The 18794-nt window shown below is 38.1% G+C and overlaps 1 protein-coding gene across 1 annotated transcript in view; it reads left to right on the top strand.

The window, feature by feature from the left end:
• The window catches only part of Cand1 (Cullin-associated and neddylation-dissociated 1), a 72733-nt gene that overhangs the window by 40013 nt on the left and 13926 nt on the right, over positions 1–18794 (top strand). The window contains exons 11-16 of the mRNA XM_067098168.1: positions 3720–3874; positions 4001–4261; positions 4677–4845; positions 5272–5408; positions 9353–9513; positions 9852–10050. Of these exons, the coding sequence (XP_066954269.1) occupies positions 3720–3874; positions 4001–4261; positions 4677–4845; positions 5272–5408; positions 9353–9513; positions 9852–10050 (1082 nt within the window). The remainder of the gene's footprint in view (positions 1–3719; positions 3875–4000; positions 4262–4676; positions 4846–5271; positions 5409–9352; positions 9514–9851; positions 10051–18794) is intronic.

Raw genomic sequence — 18794 nt, 5'->3', positions numbered from 1 at the left:
TTGAAAATTATTGTTTATTTGAAATATTTAAAATTGTATTTTAATAATTTGCATCCATGTGCATAATTCATGGTATTCTGTAGTTTCTGAAACAGCGCATAGAAATTAAGCATGTTTTCGTCGTCTCTTTTATTATTTGTATTTTTTTAGGTTAATGATTGTTAGCTGGAAATGTTTTATCATCAAAGAGTGCTGTTAAGTAAAGTTTAAATTGGAGCATGGTAAAGTTATAGAAGTTTGGCAGGCTAGGTAGGAAAATGCCAGATGGTGCATATGAAGAGTGAAAAAGGCAGTGAGCAATTCAGATGGTGAAGAAGGGATCCTGCAAAGACCCCATAGTATTATCTACAGTGTGCTGCCCAAGGTGCTCTGTAAATGATTTCCCTTTATCTGGCAGGGAGAGGTTGAGTGCTGCAGAAAATACAGTGGCCTACCCGGTTTTACAGATTTCTCATTTACGCAGTTCTCTTTGTCGCAGATTTTTGTTGGAACATCACTCACTTGTCCATGTGGGAAATTTCACTAATTTGGAGATTTTTCTTTGGGCCATATCTCCAAAATTATCACTAATTTGCTTTTTTTCATAGAGCAACACTATTTATTCACTAATTACTGTCTTTATTTATTAAAATACATGTATACCGAGAGAGAGAGACCTGTGTTTTTTTACATTGAAGTCTAATCACAGTATGAATGGAATCTGTAAGTGAAAACGTTTCATTGATATTTTGCTGTTTTTTTTTTTTATTAAAGTAATATGTATACTGTTTGAGAGAGAGAGAGCACTGAAGTGTTTATACGTACTGCAAAGCACAGTAACTTGCTGGGACGAGAATTAAAGGCTGGGATGAGAATGTTGAGAGTTGCCTACGTATGAAGTTAGGATTTTAAACATTTTTCCTGTGATTAGGATTTTAAACATTTTTCCTGTGATTAGAGATGAAACATCAACAGTGATAAAATATTCTCTTGTGTACTGTTATAATATGTTTGGTAATCATAGTCAACCAAACTTGTAATGAAATACGGTACAATAAATCAGATAAAGCAAAAAATATGGCAATGCTACCTACGTTGATCTGTCTTGAATTGCTAGATTTATTTTCATGTCTTTCTATGTGTATGGTACAGTAATTGATATTTTCATTAAAGAATATATACAGTACAGTACGGATATACAAGAGAGAGAGAGAGAGAGTAGACAGTACGTCATCACAGAAAAATTGCATCTGGAGCCTATGTATGAAATTTGGATTTTAAATATTTTTGTGGTGATTAGATCAATATAGTATAAATAGATTCTATAAGTGAAATAATGTGTTACAGATATTTTGCTGTGTTTCCTCAGCATATGTGTACTGAGAGAGGGAATGATGGCAGAAAAATTTTTTAATAAATTTATGGGAGATGGTGAGGACTAACCACAAAATGATGTCAACCAAGAACTTACTGTAGTAAATAATTTTTTTTTTTTATCATAAATGTATTTGTACGTAATCATGAAAATACTAACATGGCATAACAAACCTAGCATCCTGTTTGGAGGTACGTGTCCCATTGTTCTAAACTACCCACGTATTTTAGATGCTCTATACAGTACTAGTACTATCCTAAAATACGTACCTTTACATTAAATATCCTTTCAAAATCATCTTACAGGAAAATATCAGTATACGTAAAATGTACCCCCAGTACATTACAGTATGCACAGAATGATGCGCAAAGTTACGTAGGCCAAAGAAAACGTGTGTGTCTGAATGATAGGGGATACTTAAGAGTAGCAGTTGTAGGCTGGTATACTTAATTTTGCAACATGACTTTGAAATGATTGAGATGATAGTTTGAGGTATAGTTTTGTTTGAACTGTCAAGTTTAGCGATGAACTGTTAAAATAGGCACTTATAAGTGTTTTAGGGATGTATATAGCCTACTTAGAGTAACAGTAGTAGGAGAGCACTTTAATGTAAGGTTACTTTGGGTGTTTTTGGATGATGGTTTGGGGTGTATTTTTGTTTGAAATGATATTAAATTGTTTTAGTATGATAATTTAAGGTATGTTTTTGTTTGAACTCAAATTAAGCAGTGAAATGTTAAAATAGGCAGTTATGCAGTTATAAGTGTTTTAGTTTAAGAGGTACAAGGTATTTGGCAGGTATAAGCATTTTTAGAGGGGATTTTTGCATTTCTGCACTAGGTTCTGGAACTTAGCCCACGTAAAAATGGGGGAGCGCTGTATAATGATGCTTAAAAATGCAGAATACCACCATTTAAAATATGCTGAGGGAAAAACTAGATTTTTTACCCTTAGGATACAGTGAAGTTTCATAGCAATATAACAGTAATATTATAGATCACTGTTACAAAACTGAAAAGCTATGTATGTATTCAGAACTTCAAGTTTCATTAAGATTATACAATGATGCTTCATGAATGGGAGATTTCCTGTGTATTATACGGTACTTAAAACATGTAAGTACTTTTTATTTACAGTATAGTAATTGAGCTCATAAACATGTAAGTGTATAGTAATTGAGCTCATAAACATTAAAGTACTTTTTAATTACAGTAGAGTAATTGAGTTCCTTTTTAGGCATACAGGCAATCCCTGGGTTATGGGGGGTGTTCCGTTCCAGTGGCGTGCCATAAGTCAGAAAGCTGTAACTCGGAACATAATAAAAATTCATAAAAATGATAGAGAGAGAGAGAGACAGACAGACAGACAGACTTATCTAAGCCTGGGGAAAGACCTGTAGAGAGAGAGAGAGAGAGAGAGAGACACAGACAGACAGACAGACAGACTTATATAAGCCTGGGGAAAGAAACAGGTCTTGAAGCTTTGCCTTCGTAATAAACTGGTTTTCTCCCCCTCCTTATAGTGAACCCTCCCAGTGGCTACAGTTCCCTAAATTGGTTTTCTCACCTCATTATAGCGCCTACAGCTATGCTGCGCAGAATCCTAGCTATGGCACCTTTTGCAATTTGGGCTCAACAGATATGGGTGTATTTATGTGGTTCTGACTTAACAGAACTGGAAGAGGTGAAACTATGTAACTGCTGAAGTTCTTTGACTTTTTTGTAAATGGCTGTAAATTCTTGCATAACACATTTAGTGTTACAGAAGTGAAGGCAGTACAAAAGTTTGAGGCGTGAATTTAATGTGTAAGAATAATTTGCTCATTGTGATTTTGTTATTCTACTGTACTGTACTGAGTAAACAAGAGAGTATATCTATCTGAGAGCAAAATATGCATATTATGATAAGCAATAGCATAGAAAAAAAATTCTTCAAAGGAGAGGGTTGTGGGTAAACTTTCAGGATTGATTTCTCTTCCTAAAGGATGGTGTTAGAGTTTGTTTATGTCAGGACCATAACTTTATACAGTACTAAACTGAAATTATTGAGGTGATGCTAATTGAAAATATTTTAAACAAAATTAAACATCACAGTTTTAACACATGAAAGGACCTTATTTGGAGTTTGCCCTGACTGATTGTGGTCAGACAACACTGTTTCTATATTGGAATACAGTTTAAATTTCTAACTAGAACAATAATCTTAAAAAGTCTTGAAAGTATAGTAAAATAGGCATTCCAGTACCCAGTAAAAATATTTCTGCTGTGAATGTGGTTTCTTATGGCTAAAAAAAGGCAAGTACAAAAAAGTCTCATTGTATGACTTGAAGTTTCTTATCATATTCAGTAATTTATTTATTTTTCAGATGTGGCTTCCTCTTTTGACTTTACACCATACACTGGGGACTTGTATCATTGCACTTTGGCAAGATTAAGAGCAGCTGATTTAGATCAAGAAGTAAAGGAAAGAGCTATTGCTTGTATGGGTCAAATTATTTCTCACCTAGGTGATCACTTACAGGTGAGATTAATATGGTTTTTGTCACTTTGAGAAACAAAAGGGTTCTCCTATTGTGAGTGTGTACTCAATATCCAGTGCTGTAACCACTTGATGAAGTCATAATTCCATTTATTTTTCCTTCGACAGGGAGAACTAGGAACTTGTCTACCAATATTCTTGGATAGACTTCGAAATGAAATAACAAGACTGACTACTGTCAAAGCACTCACAAAGGTAGCTGCTTCACCACTAAGAATTGATTTGCGTCCCATATTAGCCGATGCTCTACCCATCTTATCCTCCTTTTTGCGGAAGAACCAGAGGGCACTAAAGTTGGCTACTCTTACTTTACTAGATAACCTTGTTACCAATTATTCTACGGCCTTGACTCCTCAGATGCTGGATAAGGTATGAATAATTTTGTTTTCTAATTGTGAAACAAAAGCTACCTTCTTTGGTAGTTGTTATTTGATTGTTTTGTTATTTGATTGTAAGTGAAGTTATTCAAGGAAAATTGAGAAAAATGCTGGACACTGTTGTCATCACTCTTTATTAGTATTTTAAAAGAAGACTGTATAGCCCTTGTTTTTGCATTGCTTATATGTGCAGTAGTATGGTATTAGCATAAATATCAAAGAGAGTGAAAGAACAAGATTACAGTGATAATACATTTATTGAAATCATTAAACACTTGGCATTAAGATCATTTATCCTTTCTGTCACGCTGTCTACAATCTGGCAGCTTTCAACAATAAGATAAATATAAATATAGGAAAATGTCTGTAAATATAGGAAAATGTCTGTATGTTTATATTTTTTCCAGGTACTTGTAGAACTTCCACCCCTTATCAATGAATCTGACCTTCACATTGCCCAGTTGTGCCTCATGTTGCTCACCTCCACTGCTAAGTTGCATAAGTCATCCTTGGCAAATTTCCTTCAGTTGATAATGCCAGATGTTATGGCACTTGTCAGATCTCCCCTGTTGCAAGGTGAGGTGTTTAGGCTATGTGCCACTGGGATTTTGCTTTCAGTATTTCAAGTTTCTATGTAGACTTGAGTTCATTTAATTAAGTTAGAAAATTAATTTCTGACAATGACAGGAAATAGAACTGTTCTATTGAAAAATTATTATGAAGATTAATGAAATAAATTATTCAGCTTTGGCAAAGTAGATTATAGAAATATTTTATGGAGTAAGAGATATGTGAAAATTATAAACAGTTTGATTCTTAGCCAGTTGGTAGAGGGTTGACTTATTTCATGTTCAAAATACAGTAATGTTATTTACAAAGAATTTAGGGTATTCTTTTCATGTGTAATGCTTAATTTTCACTTAGAGAAATTATGTGAGATTTGTTTCATGTTGTAAGTGTGAATTCAAAGTTTAAGATTTTTTTTTTTTTTTTTTTTCAAAGGTGGGGCTCTGAAAGCAATGCAAGACCTGTTTGAGGCAGTGGTTCGTGCAGGATTACCAGGTTTGGAATACCAAGATATTCTCAACCATCTCCTTGCCCCATTGGTGTCACCACAGTCTGCCAACATTCATAAACAGGTAAGATCATACCTGATTTTGGACTTGCGTAATGTGACCATAACACAGTGAGTTATTTTTATACAGTAATTGGTTAAGAAAGGTGTGATCACAGCAAGATGCAGTGAAAATTTTGTATCAAATACTTTTAATAATTTACACTAATTAAAGTTATAGTCAACAGCAGGAATTCACAGCTCTTTACATCATGGTCATGTTGACTGATTGTGCATTAAGAGAAAAAACGAACACATTGAAAAACTTACAATGACATCTTTCTGACGTGTATCAGGAAAACAGCTTCATTCTTAGTTTGCTTCCATTGAGGTGGTGATGTTAATGCACTAGAAAACAAAATAGAGTAGAGACAAGGTCAGGTTTATCAGAAAACATTTCAGCTAAATATTGGTGTACAGAACACTGTCCAGTTTATCATAGTAGTATAGAAACAAAAACAACAAAGAAGTGCTGAAATAGATGCCCCTTATAGCCCTTAAACGCAGAGCCTCTATTTACAAAAGTGTCTGCCATATGCTGACGGGGTTTGAGAGTTAGCGCCGAAGCGGAAAGAAAGTTTTTAAAAAATCACAGCACACTTAGTTTTTAAGATTAAGAGTTCATTTGTGGCTCCTTTTTTTCTCATTGCCTGAAATTTAGTATGCAACCATCAGAAATGAAAAAGATATCATTATCATATATAAATATTGGAATATATGACAGCGCGAAAAAAAATTTCATATATAATTGTATACAAATCACACTGTGAGCAAAACGGTTAAAGTTAATGAGTTATTTTTTTTTTTTTTGTTGTATTGTACACTAAATTGCAATGATTTTGGTATTTAACAAATTGTAAAATGATCAAAGCAACACAGAGAAAATATCACAAAATGATGCATGAATTCGTGACTCGAGGACGTAAAAAAATTTTTTTTTTTTTAAATTCACCATAAATCGAAATATTGTGCTAGAGACTTCCCGTTTGTTGCAAAATGAAGGTAAATGACTGAATATTACTTGAATGTTTTTAGAAATTTTGCATTTTTTCGACCATTCCGGTAGAGTCAAAGTTGACCGATTTTATATGATTCAATGAAAATATTTCAAAACTGATAAAAGCTACAACCATGAGTTATTTTTTGTTGTATTCTACATGAAATTGCACACATTTTCATATATAAAATGTTATGTATCGGCTAATGTAAAACAGTGCAAAAATTACAGGAAAGTGACTAAAGAATTTCAGAGATTTTCAGCACAGTTAGCGCATGCGGACGTAAGGAAAAAGTTTTTTCAAAAATTCACCATAAATTAAAATATTGTGCTAGAGACTTCTTGTTTGTTGCAAAATGAAGATAAATGATTGAATATCAGTAGAATGTAAGAGTTTTAGCTTAAAATTGCATTTTTTTACCATTTCGGTAGAGTCAAAGTTGACCAAAGGTTGAAAATTTGGCACTTATCGTGATTTATATGAAAATATGTCAAAATTGATAAAAGCTACAACCATGAGTTATTTTTTGTTGTATTCTACATGAAATTGCACACATTTTCATATATAAAACTTTATGTAATGGCTAATAGAAAACTGTGCAAAAATTACGACAAAGTGACTAAAGAATTTCTGAGATTGTAAGAGCCTGACGCCGTCTCATCCAAACACGTGTGTTCGTCGTCCAACAGAGTGGCGAGACGTTTGGCATCTTCACAAACAGAAACATACACACAGTTTGATACAGAAGATTCGTTGGAACATTATGAGTACATGATTAGAATGCTTGCATGGCAATGCAAGTAGTGGTGATTGTACATACATCAAGACAACAATGGTTAGGGAGAAACAGACGGAAATATTGTATGGTTGAAATCGCGTTCCTTTAGAGAAAGAAAACGAGATGCTCTTGTTGTCTTGTCCACTCCGAGGGACGACAAACACACACGTGTTTGGAAGAGATGGCGTCAGGCTCTTACAAGATTTTCAGCAGAGTTAGAGCGGACATAAGGAAAAAGTTTTTTCAAAAATTCACCATAAATTGAAATATTGTGCTAGAGACTTCTCGTTTGTTGCAAAATGAAGGTAAATGATTGAATATTACTAGAATGTAAGAGTTTTAGCTTACAATTGCATTTTTCTACCATTTCGGTCGAGTCAAAGTTGACCGAAGGTTGAAATTTTTGCACTTATCGTGATTTATATGACAATATGTCAAAATTGATAAAAGCTACAACCATGAGTTATTTTTTATTGTATTCTACATGAAATTGCACACATTTTCATATATATAACTTTATGTAATGGCTAATGGAAAACAGTGCAAAAATTACGACAAAGTGACTAAAGAATTTCCGAGATTTTCAGCAGAGTTAGCTGATGCTTTCTTTTGGGATAAGAAAGAAATTCACGCATGCGCAGCTGGGTCACGCTTGTAAACAAAACAACAGCATGATCCGTGAACTCCCAGCATCCCTCAAGGCGCGTGATTTAAAATTTTTTGCAAACGAGGCCTATAAGTATTTTTCCGCGAATATTTAAAAATTTTTGTAGTCGACGTATTTTACGTCCACTTGGCACCCGACAGACAAGTTTTGTCGACGTAAAATACGTCCAGTCGGCGTTAAAGGGATAGTAGGTTTTCTGATGATCTAGAATTTCAGTAGAATTAGAGGAGTATACTGTAGAAATGTCTAAAATATAAATGAATAGAATGAAAAGAGGATTGAAACTTAAAGCTCATGGTGACTAAAAGGAAACAAAGAAGCACAATGATAAGAGAGTCCACATGGGTACTATGGAAAATAATGTGGCCTGGAACTTATTACTGCTCATGTGTAACAGTATCGCAGGAGATATCTATTATTGCAAAGTAGACATGCAGTAGAGTTTTTTTACACTTGAAGTGTATGAAAGCAGAGAGAAATAAAACCACATCCTGTTAGAAAAGTAGATCTTTAAGATAGAAGTGATAAAACATTCCTGTTACCTTGGGGACACATTGGACGGTGAAGCATTTATTGAGATGACAGCAAGAGAAAGAGTAGGAACAGCCTGGATGAAGTGGAGAGAATTTTCTAAATTGCTGGTTATTAAAGATAAGTAGATGGAGCAGTGACTTTTGAAATTAAGGCCTTGTGTTACTCTGAAGCAGGAACAAGGGCATAGACAAAGAAAATGTAGATTCCGAAAAGCTGTGAAAATAGAATGCTAGAAAGTATTTGGTTGAAAGATATGGTCTTAAAGATTGAGATGGTTTGGACAGACAAAAAGGGACACTGAGCAGTTAGTTGGAAAAGTAATAGATTTGAAAGTAATAGGACAAAGACTTATAGGAAGGCCCAGAAAATCATGGGAAGATGTAGGTGAAAACCTAGATCAGGTGAGAATTTAGGTGCAAGTGCACAAGAGAGAAGATAATAGGTAGAGGGAATCATTCATGTTTGAACACTGTAGAGGCAAAATCTGACTTAAATCATTAATAATGAAGATAATAGTAGTTAAAATGGCAAGATATTTTCAGTGTTATGTATCCATGGTGCCTCAGGAACCAGGAACTCCCAATAATGCAGTGCTGTATTTTGTACTGAAAGGGTTCAGAACTGATTTATAGTTTTAATCTTATAGTTTTAATCTTGAACATATTCAGATCTAAAAATACAAAAAAAAAGGTTTACCTTGTTTCAAGCTTACTCAGACTTCTTTCAGTAAGTCTGTGATTGCTGAAGGACCAGGTTACCTAAGAGTTGTGGAGTGTTGGTCTTTTCAAATGGGAAAATAATAGCAGTAATACATTTCAGAGATTAAAGGTACAGTTAGATGTAATCAATTTGGCTCTCAGTAGAGAGCTCACAAATTCTATTTAACATCAATATGAGACTTAAGCCCAGCAGATTTGCTTAAATAGTTGTCTTACAGTAGTAGGTTGGTTATTTTCTTCATTTCAGATCAGAAATTTGTTTTCCCTTTTTAGGCTTACCATTCGATGGCAAAATGTGTGGCGGCTCTTACCCTCACACACCCAACTGAAGCTGTAGGGGTCGTCAACAGGTTCCTTATGGATGTAACGAATCCAAGATCACCAACTGTTCAGTCATTTTCACTTCTTGCTATTGGTGAAATTGGCAAGCATATGTAAGTTGGTTGGATGTCAAGTTTTTGAGAGTTGAATGATTAGATCAATGTTAAGCCTGTGTAATGTAGACATTAACACATTTTTTTCATTGTTAGTAAAAGTAGTTACCTTTCATTTTACAATTTAGTTTCATCTTGTAGCAAACATTGCACAATATTCCAAAAATTCTGTAAAGCCTCATTTCATTGTTAATTTTGCACATAGTTCTGATTACATTATTCATTAAGCCTTACCATTAGTAACTGATGTTTAATTCTTCAGAAGATTAGGTGAAAATGAGTCTTTTTCCTCATTAGTTTGTTGTTAATCGCACTTTTTTTTTTTTTTTTTTTTGCAGTGATCTTAGCAGTATTCCACAATTGAAAGATGCTGTGGTGGCATCATTTAGCTCGCCATCAGAAGAAGTGAAATCTGCGGCCTCTTATGCTCTGGGCCATCTTAGCTGTGGTAATCTCCAGGAATACCTTCCATTTGTTCTGTCAGAAATTGAGTCCAACCCAAAGAGACAGTATCTTCTCTTACACTCTTTAAAAGAGGTGTGTAATTTTTAACTGTGAATTATGTTTTCAAATTAATTATTTATTCCTTAATATAGTATATGTGGATACATATTCACATAAAATGCATTTTTTAATACAGAAAATTTTTTTCCAATGAAGTATGCAAACCTTTTTCTTACACATAAAGAGTATTTTTTGGCAACAGCTGGTTTTGGTCATTTGAATCTTTTTAACAAGTTAGTTAAGGTGTGAAGAGTGAGTGGAGTTGCTGGGGTTACCCCTCATATGGCTGAACTTTGGTTTTTTGACTGCTGTCAAGTTGAGATGTTCCTGTTGCTGGTATCAGTAGTTTAATCTTTTTAACAAGGTAGTTTTATAAAAGTGACTTACCAAGTAATTACGTAGCTATAGTTTCCACTTGACAGCAGCGTAGATTAAAAATTTCGCAGGTAGCGCTTCAGCATAGTTTGTGTAGGTGATCAGCCCGTTCCACCAACGGAATATTGGAACGAGCTAGCAGACAATTCTCATTCGTTTCCTGCTGTCCATGGTGACAACACCTGGTCTGGCGGTAGCTTTTTTCATTATTTTCCAGTTATTAGCAGATTCCGATGGAGAATTTTTTAAATCAACCAGAACGCATATATTGTAGCCATCAAGCTAAAATCTTTCAGCATGAGTTTTTTCTTATTTTGTTTTACATTGATGCAGTCATCATTGAGCCGCCAGTAAACGACGCCATATGCATTGATGGTTTGTTTACTAGTTAGGCTTCTGGCGGTGCCGATAATAGTTTTGCCTTGAAAGTAATTCTTGTATGTTACTGCATTTCATTTTTAAGTAACTGGTGTATGTTACGTCTTCTCATTAGGCATTAGCTTTTGCAATTCATGAACTGTTTACCGACCATAGGCTACTGGCGAGACTGCAATAATGTTTTTTGCTGTAAAGTAATTTTCAGATGTTACGACATTGCATTACTATCTTTCATTAGGCCATAATTTTGGCAATTTATGATTTGTTTATCGGCCATATGCTTCGCGCAAGCCACCGATAATTGCCTTGAAAGTAGTTCTTGGGTATTTTGCCATTTCATTAAGCCTGTAACTTTTGCAGTTATGATTTATTTACCAGACCTATGCTTCCTGGAAGCCTCTGGTAAGTAAAAATTTTGATATAACTGTCACACCTTCCTTTGCAGAACTCAAAATGTTAGGCAGAAAGTAATGAGGAGAGAATTGGGTTTTTGTTGGCAGCTATGAGTTGATGTTCTCGACAGCCGAGAACCAACTCACACCATAAACCTTGCTGGCACCGATCTCAGGTGCCAGCTTCGCCCCAAGCACCCTCTCTCATGCACTCGGTGCCAGCGCTAGCACCAATTCTCTCTTACTAGCCATCTTACCACATGCTCCCTTGCTTCCCTTTCCATACCTTTGCCAGTCTTGTGTCTTGGTTAACAGATGTTAACCTTGTTATAGTGAAGTGTAGTGCAGTGGAGGAGGTGACTACTTGTCCCCCGATGCTCCTAAACAGAAGGTCCCTGTCAAACTCCCCTGCAAACCTGGGAGGAGGCAAACTGAAGTCCACTGGAGGTCGGGGGGTCTCATACGGTTTGTTGTCCCCTCAGTCGAGCCTGTTGCGGTTCCAGGTATCGGCAGACAGCCACTGGAAAGGCGTCTTGTTGGATGTGTAGTGGAGGAGGTAACTATTTGGCCCTATCAGATTTCATAAACCCAGTCCTTGTCAAACTCCCCTGCAAACCTGGGAGGAGGCATACTGTCGGTCCACGTGAGTCCGAAAGGGATTTGTCCCCGGATAGTTACCTCTCAGTTGAGCCTGTTTTCCCGCAGGTATCGACTGACAGCCATTGAAAAGGCATCCATGAAGATGTGTTACCTTGGCCGTAGTGGTGCCAATGACGTTTTTTCAGTTTACGGATCCCAGTGTGAACAAGATTAGAATTCCAGTGTGGACAAGAGGCTCCAATGACACTTCTGGGATCCCACTGTGGTTAGTTATGGATCAGAGTGTAGACTAGTGAAGTCTGGGGTTTTTTCAGATTTATCTCAGCCTTTGTAAAGATGTATTTCCCGGTTTTGGTGCGTCAGTGATTGTCGTCATTGCTCGCCAAATCTGGACAGAGTCAGAGAGCGCCCAAGTTCCAAGCTACCTAGTTCTGAGATCCCAAATTCCGAGCTCCCAACTTCTAAGCACCCAAATTCCATGCTCCCAACTTCTGAGCACCCAGGTTCCTAGTTCCCAAGTTTCGAGCTCCCAGATTCTGAGTGCCCGAGTTCTGAGCTCCCAAATTCCAAACTCCCAAGTTCTGAGCTTCCGAGTTCCGAGCGCCTAAGTTCCGAGCTCCCGAGTTCCAAGCTCCCAACTTTCAAGTTTCCATATGTGTCTGAGTCCCCAGTGTCCGGGCTCACGTTTGCATGTCCACCTGTGTCCTATGTCCACTCGTCCTCCTGTCTGTTTCGCGCCAGCTATCAGTTATCTGACACTACACTCGGGACTACGGACACTACCTCTTCACTTTTCTACATCGGTTTTGTCCACTCTTTGCTTCATTGGCGACCATTCAGCACCAACGTAGTAATTTGTTGAGCCTGTTACACCGTCCACCGAAAGTCTAGTGTCCGAGTGTCCAGTCAGAGCACCCAGTGCCAGAGGCTCAGTGCCTTGGATTGTTTCTGTGCCCTGTCATGAACGGACTTGGAAGGTGTTGTTGTTTTTTTTTTTTTTTTTTTTTTTTCGCTCATGTTTTGTATTCTCTAGAAGATCTCTGGTGCTCTCTTCTACCATGAAATTCACACAGTTGCAACAGGTTATTGCTCCCAAACGACGCCATTCCGACATTATTTTCGGAGCGCTCAACATTTTTTCTTGAACTCTGCCCCTGACGATGGGCTGCATGACCACAGTTCTTCATTTCTCTCTCTTAGTAGATGAAGGTCAAAAGGGAGATGATCCAGATACTTCTTTCACCCATTCTCCAGGGAGATTGGATAGAAGCTTGGATATGCAGGGAGCACTCTTCCAGATCCCCGTCCAAATCCAAGAGAGTTTTTTAGTTCCGCCTTTCTGGACAGGGCTTCCCAATCGGGAGTCTTTGCTTCGACCTCCCGATTACTAGCTCTTTCTGCATTTGACTTCCCCTTTTGTCTGGGCATTACTTCAGTCATTACATGTTGACTGACTTCATTATCTTGAAAGAAAAGGGGCTCGGAGGCTCGTGACAGTAACCTTCACCGAGACACGGAAACAGAAACCTCCGTGTTGTTTCTTAGCCCAGGTGTCTTTAGTCGGATTTCCAGTGGTGGCTGTCTGAACATGACTTGTGCAAGGGAATTCCTTCTTCTGCTGAGCTTAGTTCTAGTCTTCTTCTCAGCACCTCAGACTTTGGTCAAAGGAGCCCATTTGACAAACCGGGAAGATGTCCAGGACTCAGTCCTCAAGAAGAACAGAACCTCACTTATACTTCAGAGAGCTAAAGTGCTTCTCTTATGGCGGTATTACTGCTCGACCCTAGCTCTGTGGTAGTGTGTTTGGATTAGACCTCATTCCTAACACATCTACTTAAGCAGGGAAGCTGGATCCAGCGTTTCCTCTCGACCAATCAGCAAAGTTCTTCCTATGTTGACAGATCAATCAAGTCTTCTAGTCATTTTATTTAGGGACTAAGCGTCGAAGGATGTGCTGGGCTGTCAGAAGCTTGTCCTTCCCATCATGGCCTTTCAATCCCCTGAGTTGTCAGAATCTGTTTATTGTATGAAGCAAGCCAACCTTGGACCTGTTTGCCTCTTCAAGGAACCTTCTACATGGTCGAGGAAGCGCTGAACAGTCTCAGGCTCAGTTTCCAGTTACTGGTGGACTCTTCAAGATCTTTCCCCAAAACTGTGTCTTCTCAGACAACCTAGCTTCAGAGGTACTGCAACGGGGGTGCACTCTTGCCCAGACAGGCGCCGGACTGTCCATAGGATTTTCTTTCAAAGAGTCTTCAAGACGTGTTGCAGATGCTATTACATGATTCAGAAGTCACCCTCTTCCTCCGTCTCCCAGACTTAGTGGTCATCTTCCAAAGCTGGTGTCTCAGACTCTTCGTCTCTTCTTTTTAGACACCTCTGACCCTGCAGCAGATTACCCCTTGTTTCTGAGATCTAGGTCCTCTCGCTTTCCTTGAAGAGGTACCGATCTATGCTTATCTCTAGTTAAGCACAGAGACCTGGATCTTTCATCATCTTCTCCAAGACCTCGGAAGCCTTTTTCACACCTAGCTAGGAAGCAAGAGATATGTTATCATTGTTTTTTCCTTTGATTTTAGCCAAGAACGAGGATCCATCCGAGACCTGGATCCAATCTTTCTCCCTTAGAGCTTAACGGACATCCTTGGCTTCCAGGCGCTCCAGCCAGCTTCCGAATTCCTAACTCGCCTGGTGTCCAGCTCACCTGACACCAGCTACAACCTGGTGCCAGTGCATGCTCCAAGCAACCAGGAGTGTTCACCAACTCTGAGGGAAAAGAGTGAACTCTGTCCAATTGGATTTTTTTTTTTTTTTTTTTGTAGGTAACCTGATCAGGACTTGATAATCTAGAGAATGTCTGAAACACTCAGATTCAGAAGAACAACTTTGCCTTCTTTTAGTGAAAGGTAAGGTTATCTGAGCATCCTCTGCTTCTTTAGCTTTCAGCTTTCAGGCACATATGTCCCCTACTTCCATTTGGCATCAGCCTACTGGAAGTATATTGTCCTTCACATCTCACAGGCACACATGGCCATTACTTCCATTCTGCATTGACCTGCTGGAAGTATAATTGTCCTTCACATCTCACTATCTTAAAAAGTGAAACCTGAACTTCTAACACTGGTGGCACCCAGCTCTTCGGGAGCCAGCTTTAGAGTTTCCAGAGCCTCGAGCTGCTGCTAGCTTGCCTGGCAGCCAGCTGCAAGTCTAGCCCCAGCTATAGGACACTCAGCACCCAGAGCTTTGGGCTCCCTTGGTGCTCAGCTTGCCTGGCGCCAACTTTAGAGCTTAGGCTTTAGTGATCTCCCAGCTTAAAAGGCATCAGTGATATTTATACCAATTTGCGAGCTCCCACAGCTCGCCTGGCGCCAACTCCAGAATGGCACCAGCTAAGTAGTGTGTAAATTCTGCAGTACCACAGGATAGTGACTGGCATGGTGTGGCAGGAGGAAGCATAAGATTTTCTCGTACTATCTCTTCACCTTCTGGTTAGGTATAGAGTATTTTAGGAGCCTTGAGGTACAAAGTACCTGGAGCACCCAACACTCTTAGTGGATGGGATGGGTGTAGGTGACAGTGTATCTGGTTGTTTTTACATTGGCACTACGCCCAAGGCAAGGGCACCTATTAAAGTTTTGCCAGCTCTTGGATAACTCCTTAGCTGCATAACTTCCACTGATGCTTTGGTAGCCATCGGAGTACCCCTTCGCTACAAAGCTCCCACTTAAGTAGAGGCAACCCTTGGCTCTACTGCCACACCACTACAGGTTAAGTTGAGCGACAACCAGTTGCAGTTTTGTACTTCAGGCTCTCTTAACTAATAAGGAACGACAAGCATTGTATTCTGTGCTAGCAACTTTTCTATTTCAGATTCATTACATGACTTAATGTTTTTGGAATAGAATACTATGTCCATGTATCCCACCTCCTGTCAAGGTGGGATTCAGCTATATTACTTGGTAAGTTACTAATATAAAAATGAAATTTTTATAATAAAATAAAGTTTTATATTTATTACCAAGTAATTACAGAATCGGAGCCCACCTTCCTCCCCTGTGATGGACATAAGGCATAAAACGAATGAGAATTGTTTGCTAGGTCATTTCAATATTCCTATAGTTGGATGGGCTGATCACCTACATAAACTATACTGAAGTGCTGCCCGCGAAATTTTGAATCTAAGCTACCGTTAAGTGGAAACTATAGCTATGTAATTACTTGGTAAATATATGTAAAACTTTATTTTATTATAAAAATGTCATTTTAGGTGTGGACAGTGAGATGGGATGGTAGGAGCCACTACTCAACTGAGCAAAGATCATTTTTATCTTTGGCTTCTGTCAAGTCGTGACATCTTTTTTTGCTGTGCTACGGTCATGGAAGTCACCTTTGGTTGTGAAGCTTTATTATTATATCCCTTTTTGTAGTTCTGTATATTAGGGATGCTACAGTGAGATTTGGTCACTTCTCTTGTTTTTGATCATACTAAGCTTTTGAACTTTATAAAAGTTATAATTATATGAAGTCTTCAGTTTGTGTTTCGGTAGATTACAGTTATGGATAATAGTTTGTTTTTATGAGATATCCAGTTTCTGTCATACCTAAGTTTAAATATTTCAGGTTTGTATAACATGGGAACAGCAGTACCCAGTAAATTGCCTGGTTTTTTATATGTTGTCGCCATTTTCCATGGTTGGGAGCATTCTAAGAATTCTCCAGTAAGAGGACACTGATGGCTGTCTTCATTTTGTGGATGTTGCCAGACAAAAATTCTTTCTCTCTCCCATGCCTAGGCAGCGAGAGGAATCTTGACTTAGCTTGTAGAAGCTGTTCTCACTTTGTACTCATATTTTGCGTTGGGGTTTAGTAGCAGCAGAGACTGCATATGAAGGCTGATGCAGCAGTTGTATGCCCACTATCTCTTGCCAATCCTGGGTTGTTCTTGCCCAGCAATGTGTGCATTATTTCTGATCCATTCAAAGGCCTGGAAGTTTTTGGCAAAACAGTGGTCAGCCATAGGGTGGCCCAGAGAACTCTATCTGATCTTTAGCTTTGGCCAAAAACCCCTCCCCTGGAGTTCTTTTACTGCCAGGGTCTCTGCTTCTGCAATGAACCCTTTTGCTGCCGCTGCTGCTGACCTGGTGGTCATCACTACTACACATTGAGGGCCAAATGAGAGGCAGAACAATGAATGCAGTAACACATGTCACAATAATTTTTCATGGTTATCATTAGTATCTTCCTCTCCAACCTCCTTGCCCTCCTCTGTCTTTGCCAGTCCACATTTGTTAAGGACCAGGAAGGTTGGAAGTCTTTACCTCTTTGTTAACCCTACTGGATTTCCCACGAGTGTCTTCTGTAAGAAAGACCCTGGTCCTTGCTCTCTATACGGTACTGAATCACTGGCAAAAGGCTCATGGTTCTTATCATGAATTCTTTCATGACAGATACGTACCTAGTCATTTGCCTTGCTCCAGTGGTTGGATGTTCACACATAAGATATCAGCACCAGAATGTTATGGATGACTGGTATAACACGTTATTTTGAGGATGCGGCAACTTCTCCCTCAAGACTTCAAGCATCCTTGTAGCCCAGAGATGATTGCTTCTGTTACAGCATGGGCCCTCATGTGTTTATGTGTTTAAGGGCTATTTTATGAACTGTCTTTCAGTTAGCACTCTTGGTCAGTATATGTTCAGGTATTCTCATCATGGAATTGGTCTCACTGCATTCTCTTTCAATGGCAAACTGACAGATTTGTATCATCAGTGCCTGTTAACAATGATATTAGACTTTGAGTAGGCAACTGGAGTCATGAAGTAAGATTTCTATAGCCCTTTGTCACCCAAGATTATTTTGCTTTTAGATACCAAAATCCAGGATGGTGACCTTTAATCTCAGGTCCTTTGTTGATCTGATAGGGATGTTACATTCATTTTCCAGTTGAGATGTTGTGATTACCTTTTGCATTAGCAACAATGTCATATTTCAAACAGATTTTAGCAACATTGCCTATTAGAAGTAAATTGCAATTTTGTATTGGTATTCATGATTAGCAGCCCAATAGACTGCATTATATTCATTCAAATTTTCCAGTTAGTTACATTTTCTATGGATTTCATTTTCTGTGTACAGTACATACGGTGTACAGTTATATCATTAGTAAATTGTATGCAGTGTGCTATGCCAAGCTTTCTGTCAGTGTTGAACAACAGTAGGCTCACAGTTTGTAATGAGGAACTTGCTCCTGACAGAATTCATCCTCTAAATGATAAGAACAGTCCAAAGTTGCCCCAGGCTCAGTCCAGATGTTCATTCTTATACATTCTCTCTGTAGGAGGAATCCATTCTGTACTACATTTTGACTAGCTTTTCTTCAGGAAGTAAAAATGCATGGCATTTAGTTGAAGCCCTTTACAGATTTTGTATGAATTTGTAGGTCAGCTCCATCTTTGTCAATTAGAAACATTGAGCCTATGCTCTTAGGAGCTTTTTCAATATAAGGAACCATGGCTTCATCCTCTTGGTCTATAACAGATCTAGAAGTGTTCAGTTCTACAACCTTAGTTCCTTTTAAGGTTGAGATCACATAGAAATTGTTTTCAGGAATTTTTAGTTTCCTTTAATCGCCTCCCCTGGTGGTCTCTCCTGGAATCACGGAATCACAGAATTCATTAAACTTCCCTCTTTTTTAGTCTTAGTCACTCTGTCACTAGAGGATGTATCTTACCATATCACTATTTAAATTGTAAGGTCAAAACTCATCCTTGTCATTCTGTACTTTCTTCAGCCCAGTAATTCATCAGAATGAGATCATTCTCAAGAGATTTATCTTCATTTCCTTTGCTGTTGGTATTTGTTACTTTTTAAGAGATTGCTGTGCTTCTTATTTTGAGCTTCCCACCCAATCTTAAGCTCTAAATTTCTAATGGTTTTAGCATAAGCAACACAGTGTGGCTTCTCCCAGGTTGCCATTCAAGCTATGTATTTGTGATAGACCAAATATAATTTCATAAAACAAAAGTATTTTT

Source organism: Macrobrachium rosenbergii, chromosome 54, assembly GCF_040412425.1.
Source record: "Macrobrachium rosenbergii isolate ZJJX-2024 chromosome 54, ASM4041242v1, whole genome shotgun sequence".
Taxonomy (NCBI): Eukaryota; Metazoa; Arthropoda; class Malacostraca; order Decapoda; family Palaemonidae; genus Macrobrachium; species Macrobrachium rosenbergii.
This window is presented reverse-complemented; position numbering and strand designations above follow the sequence as displayed.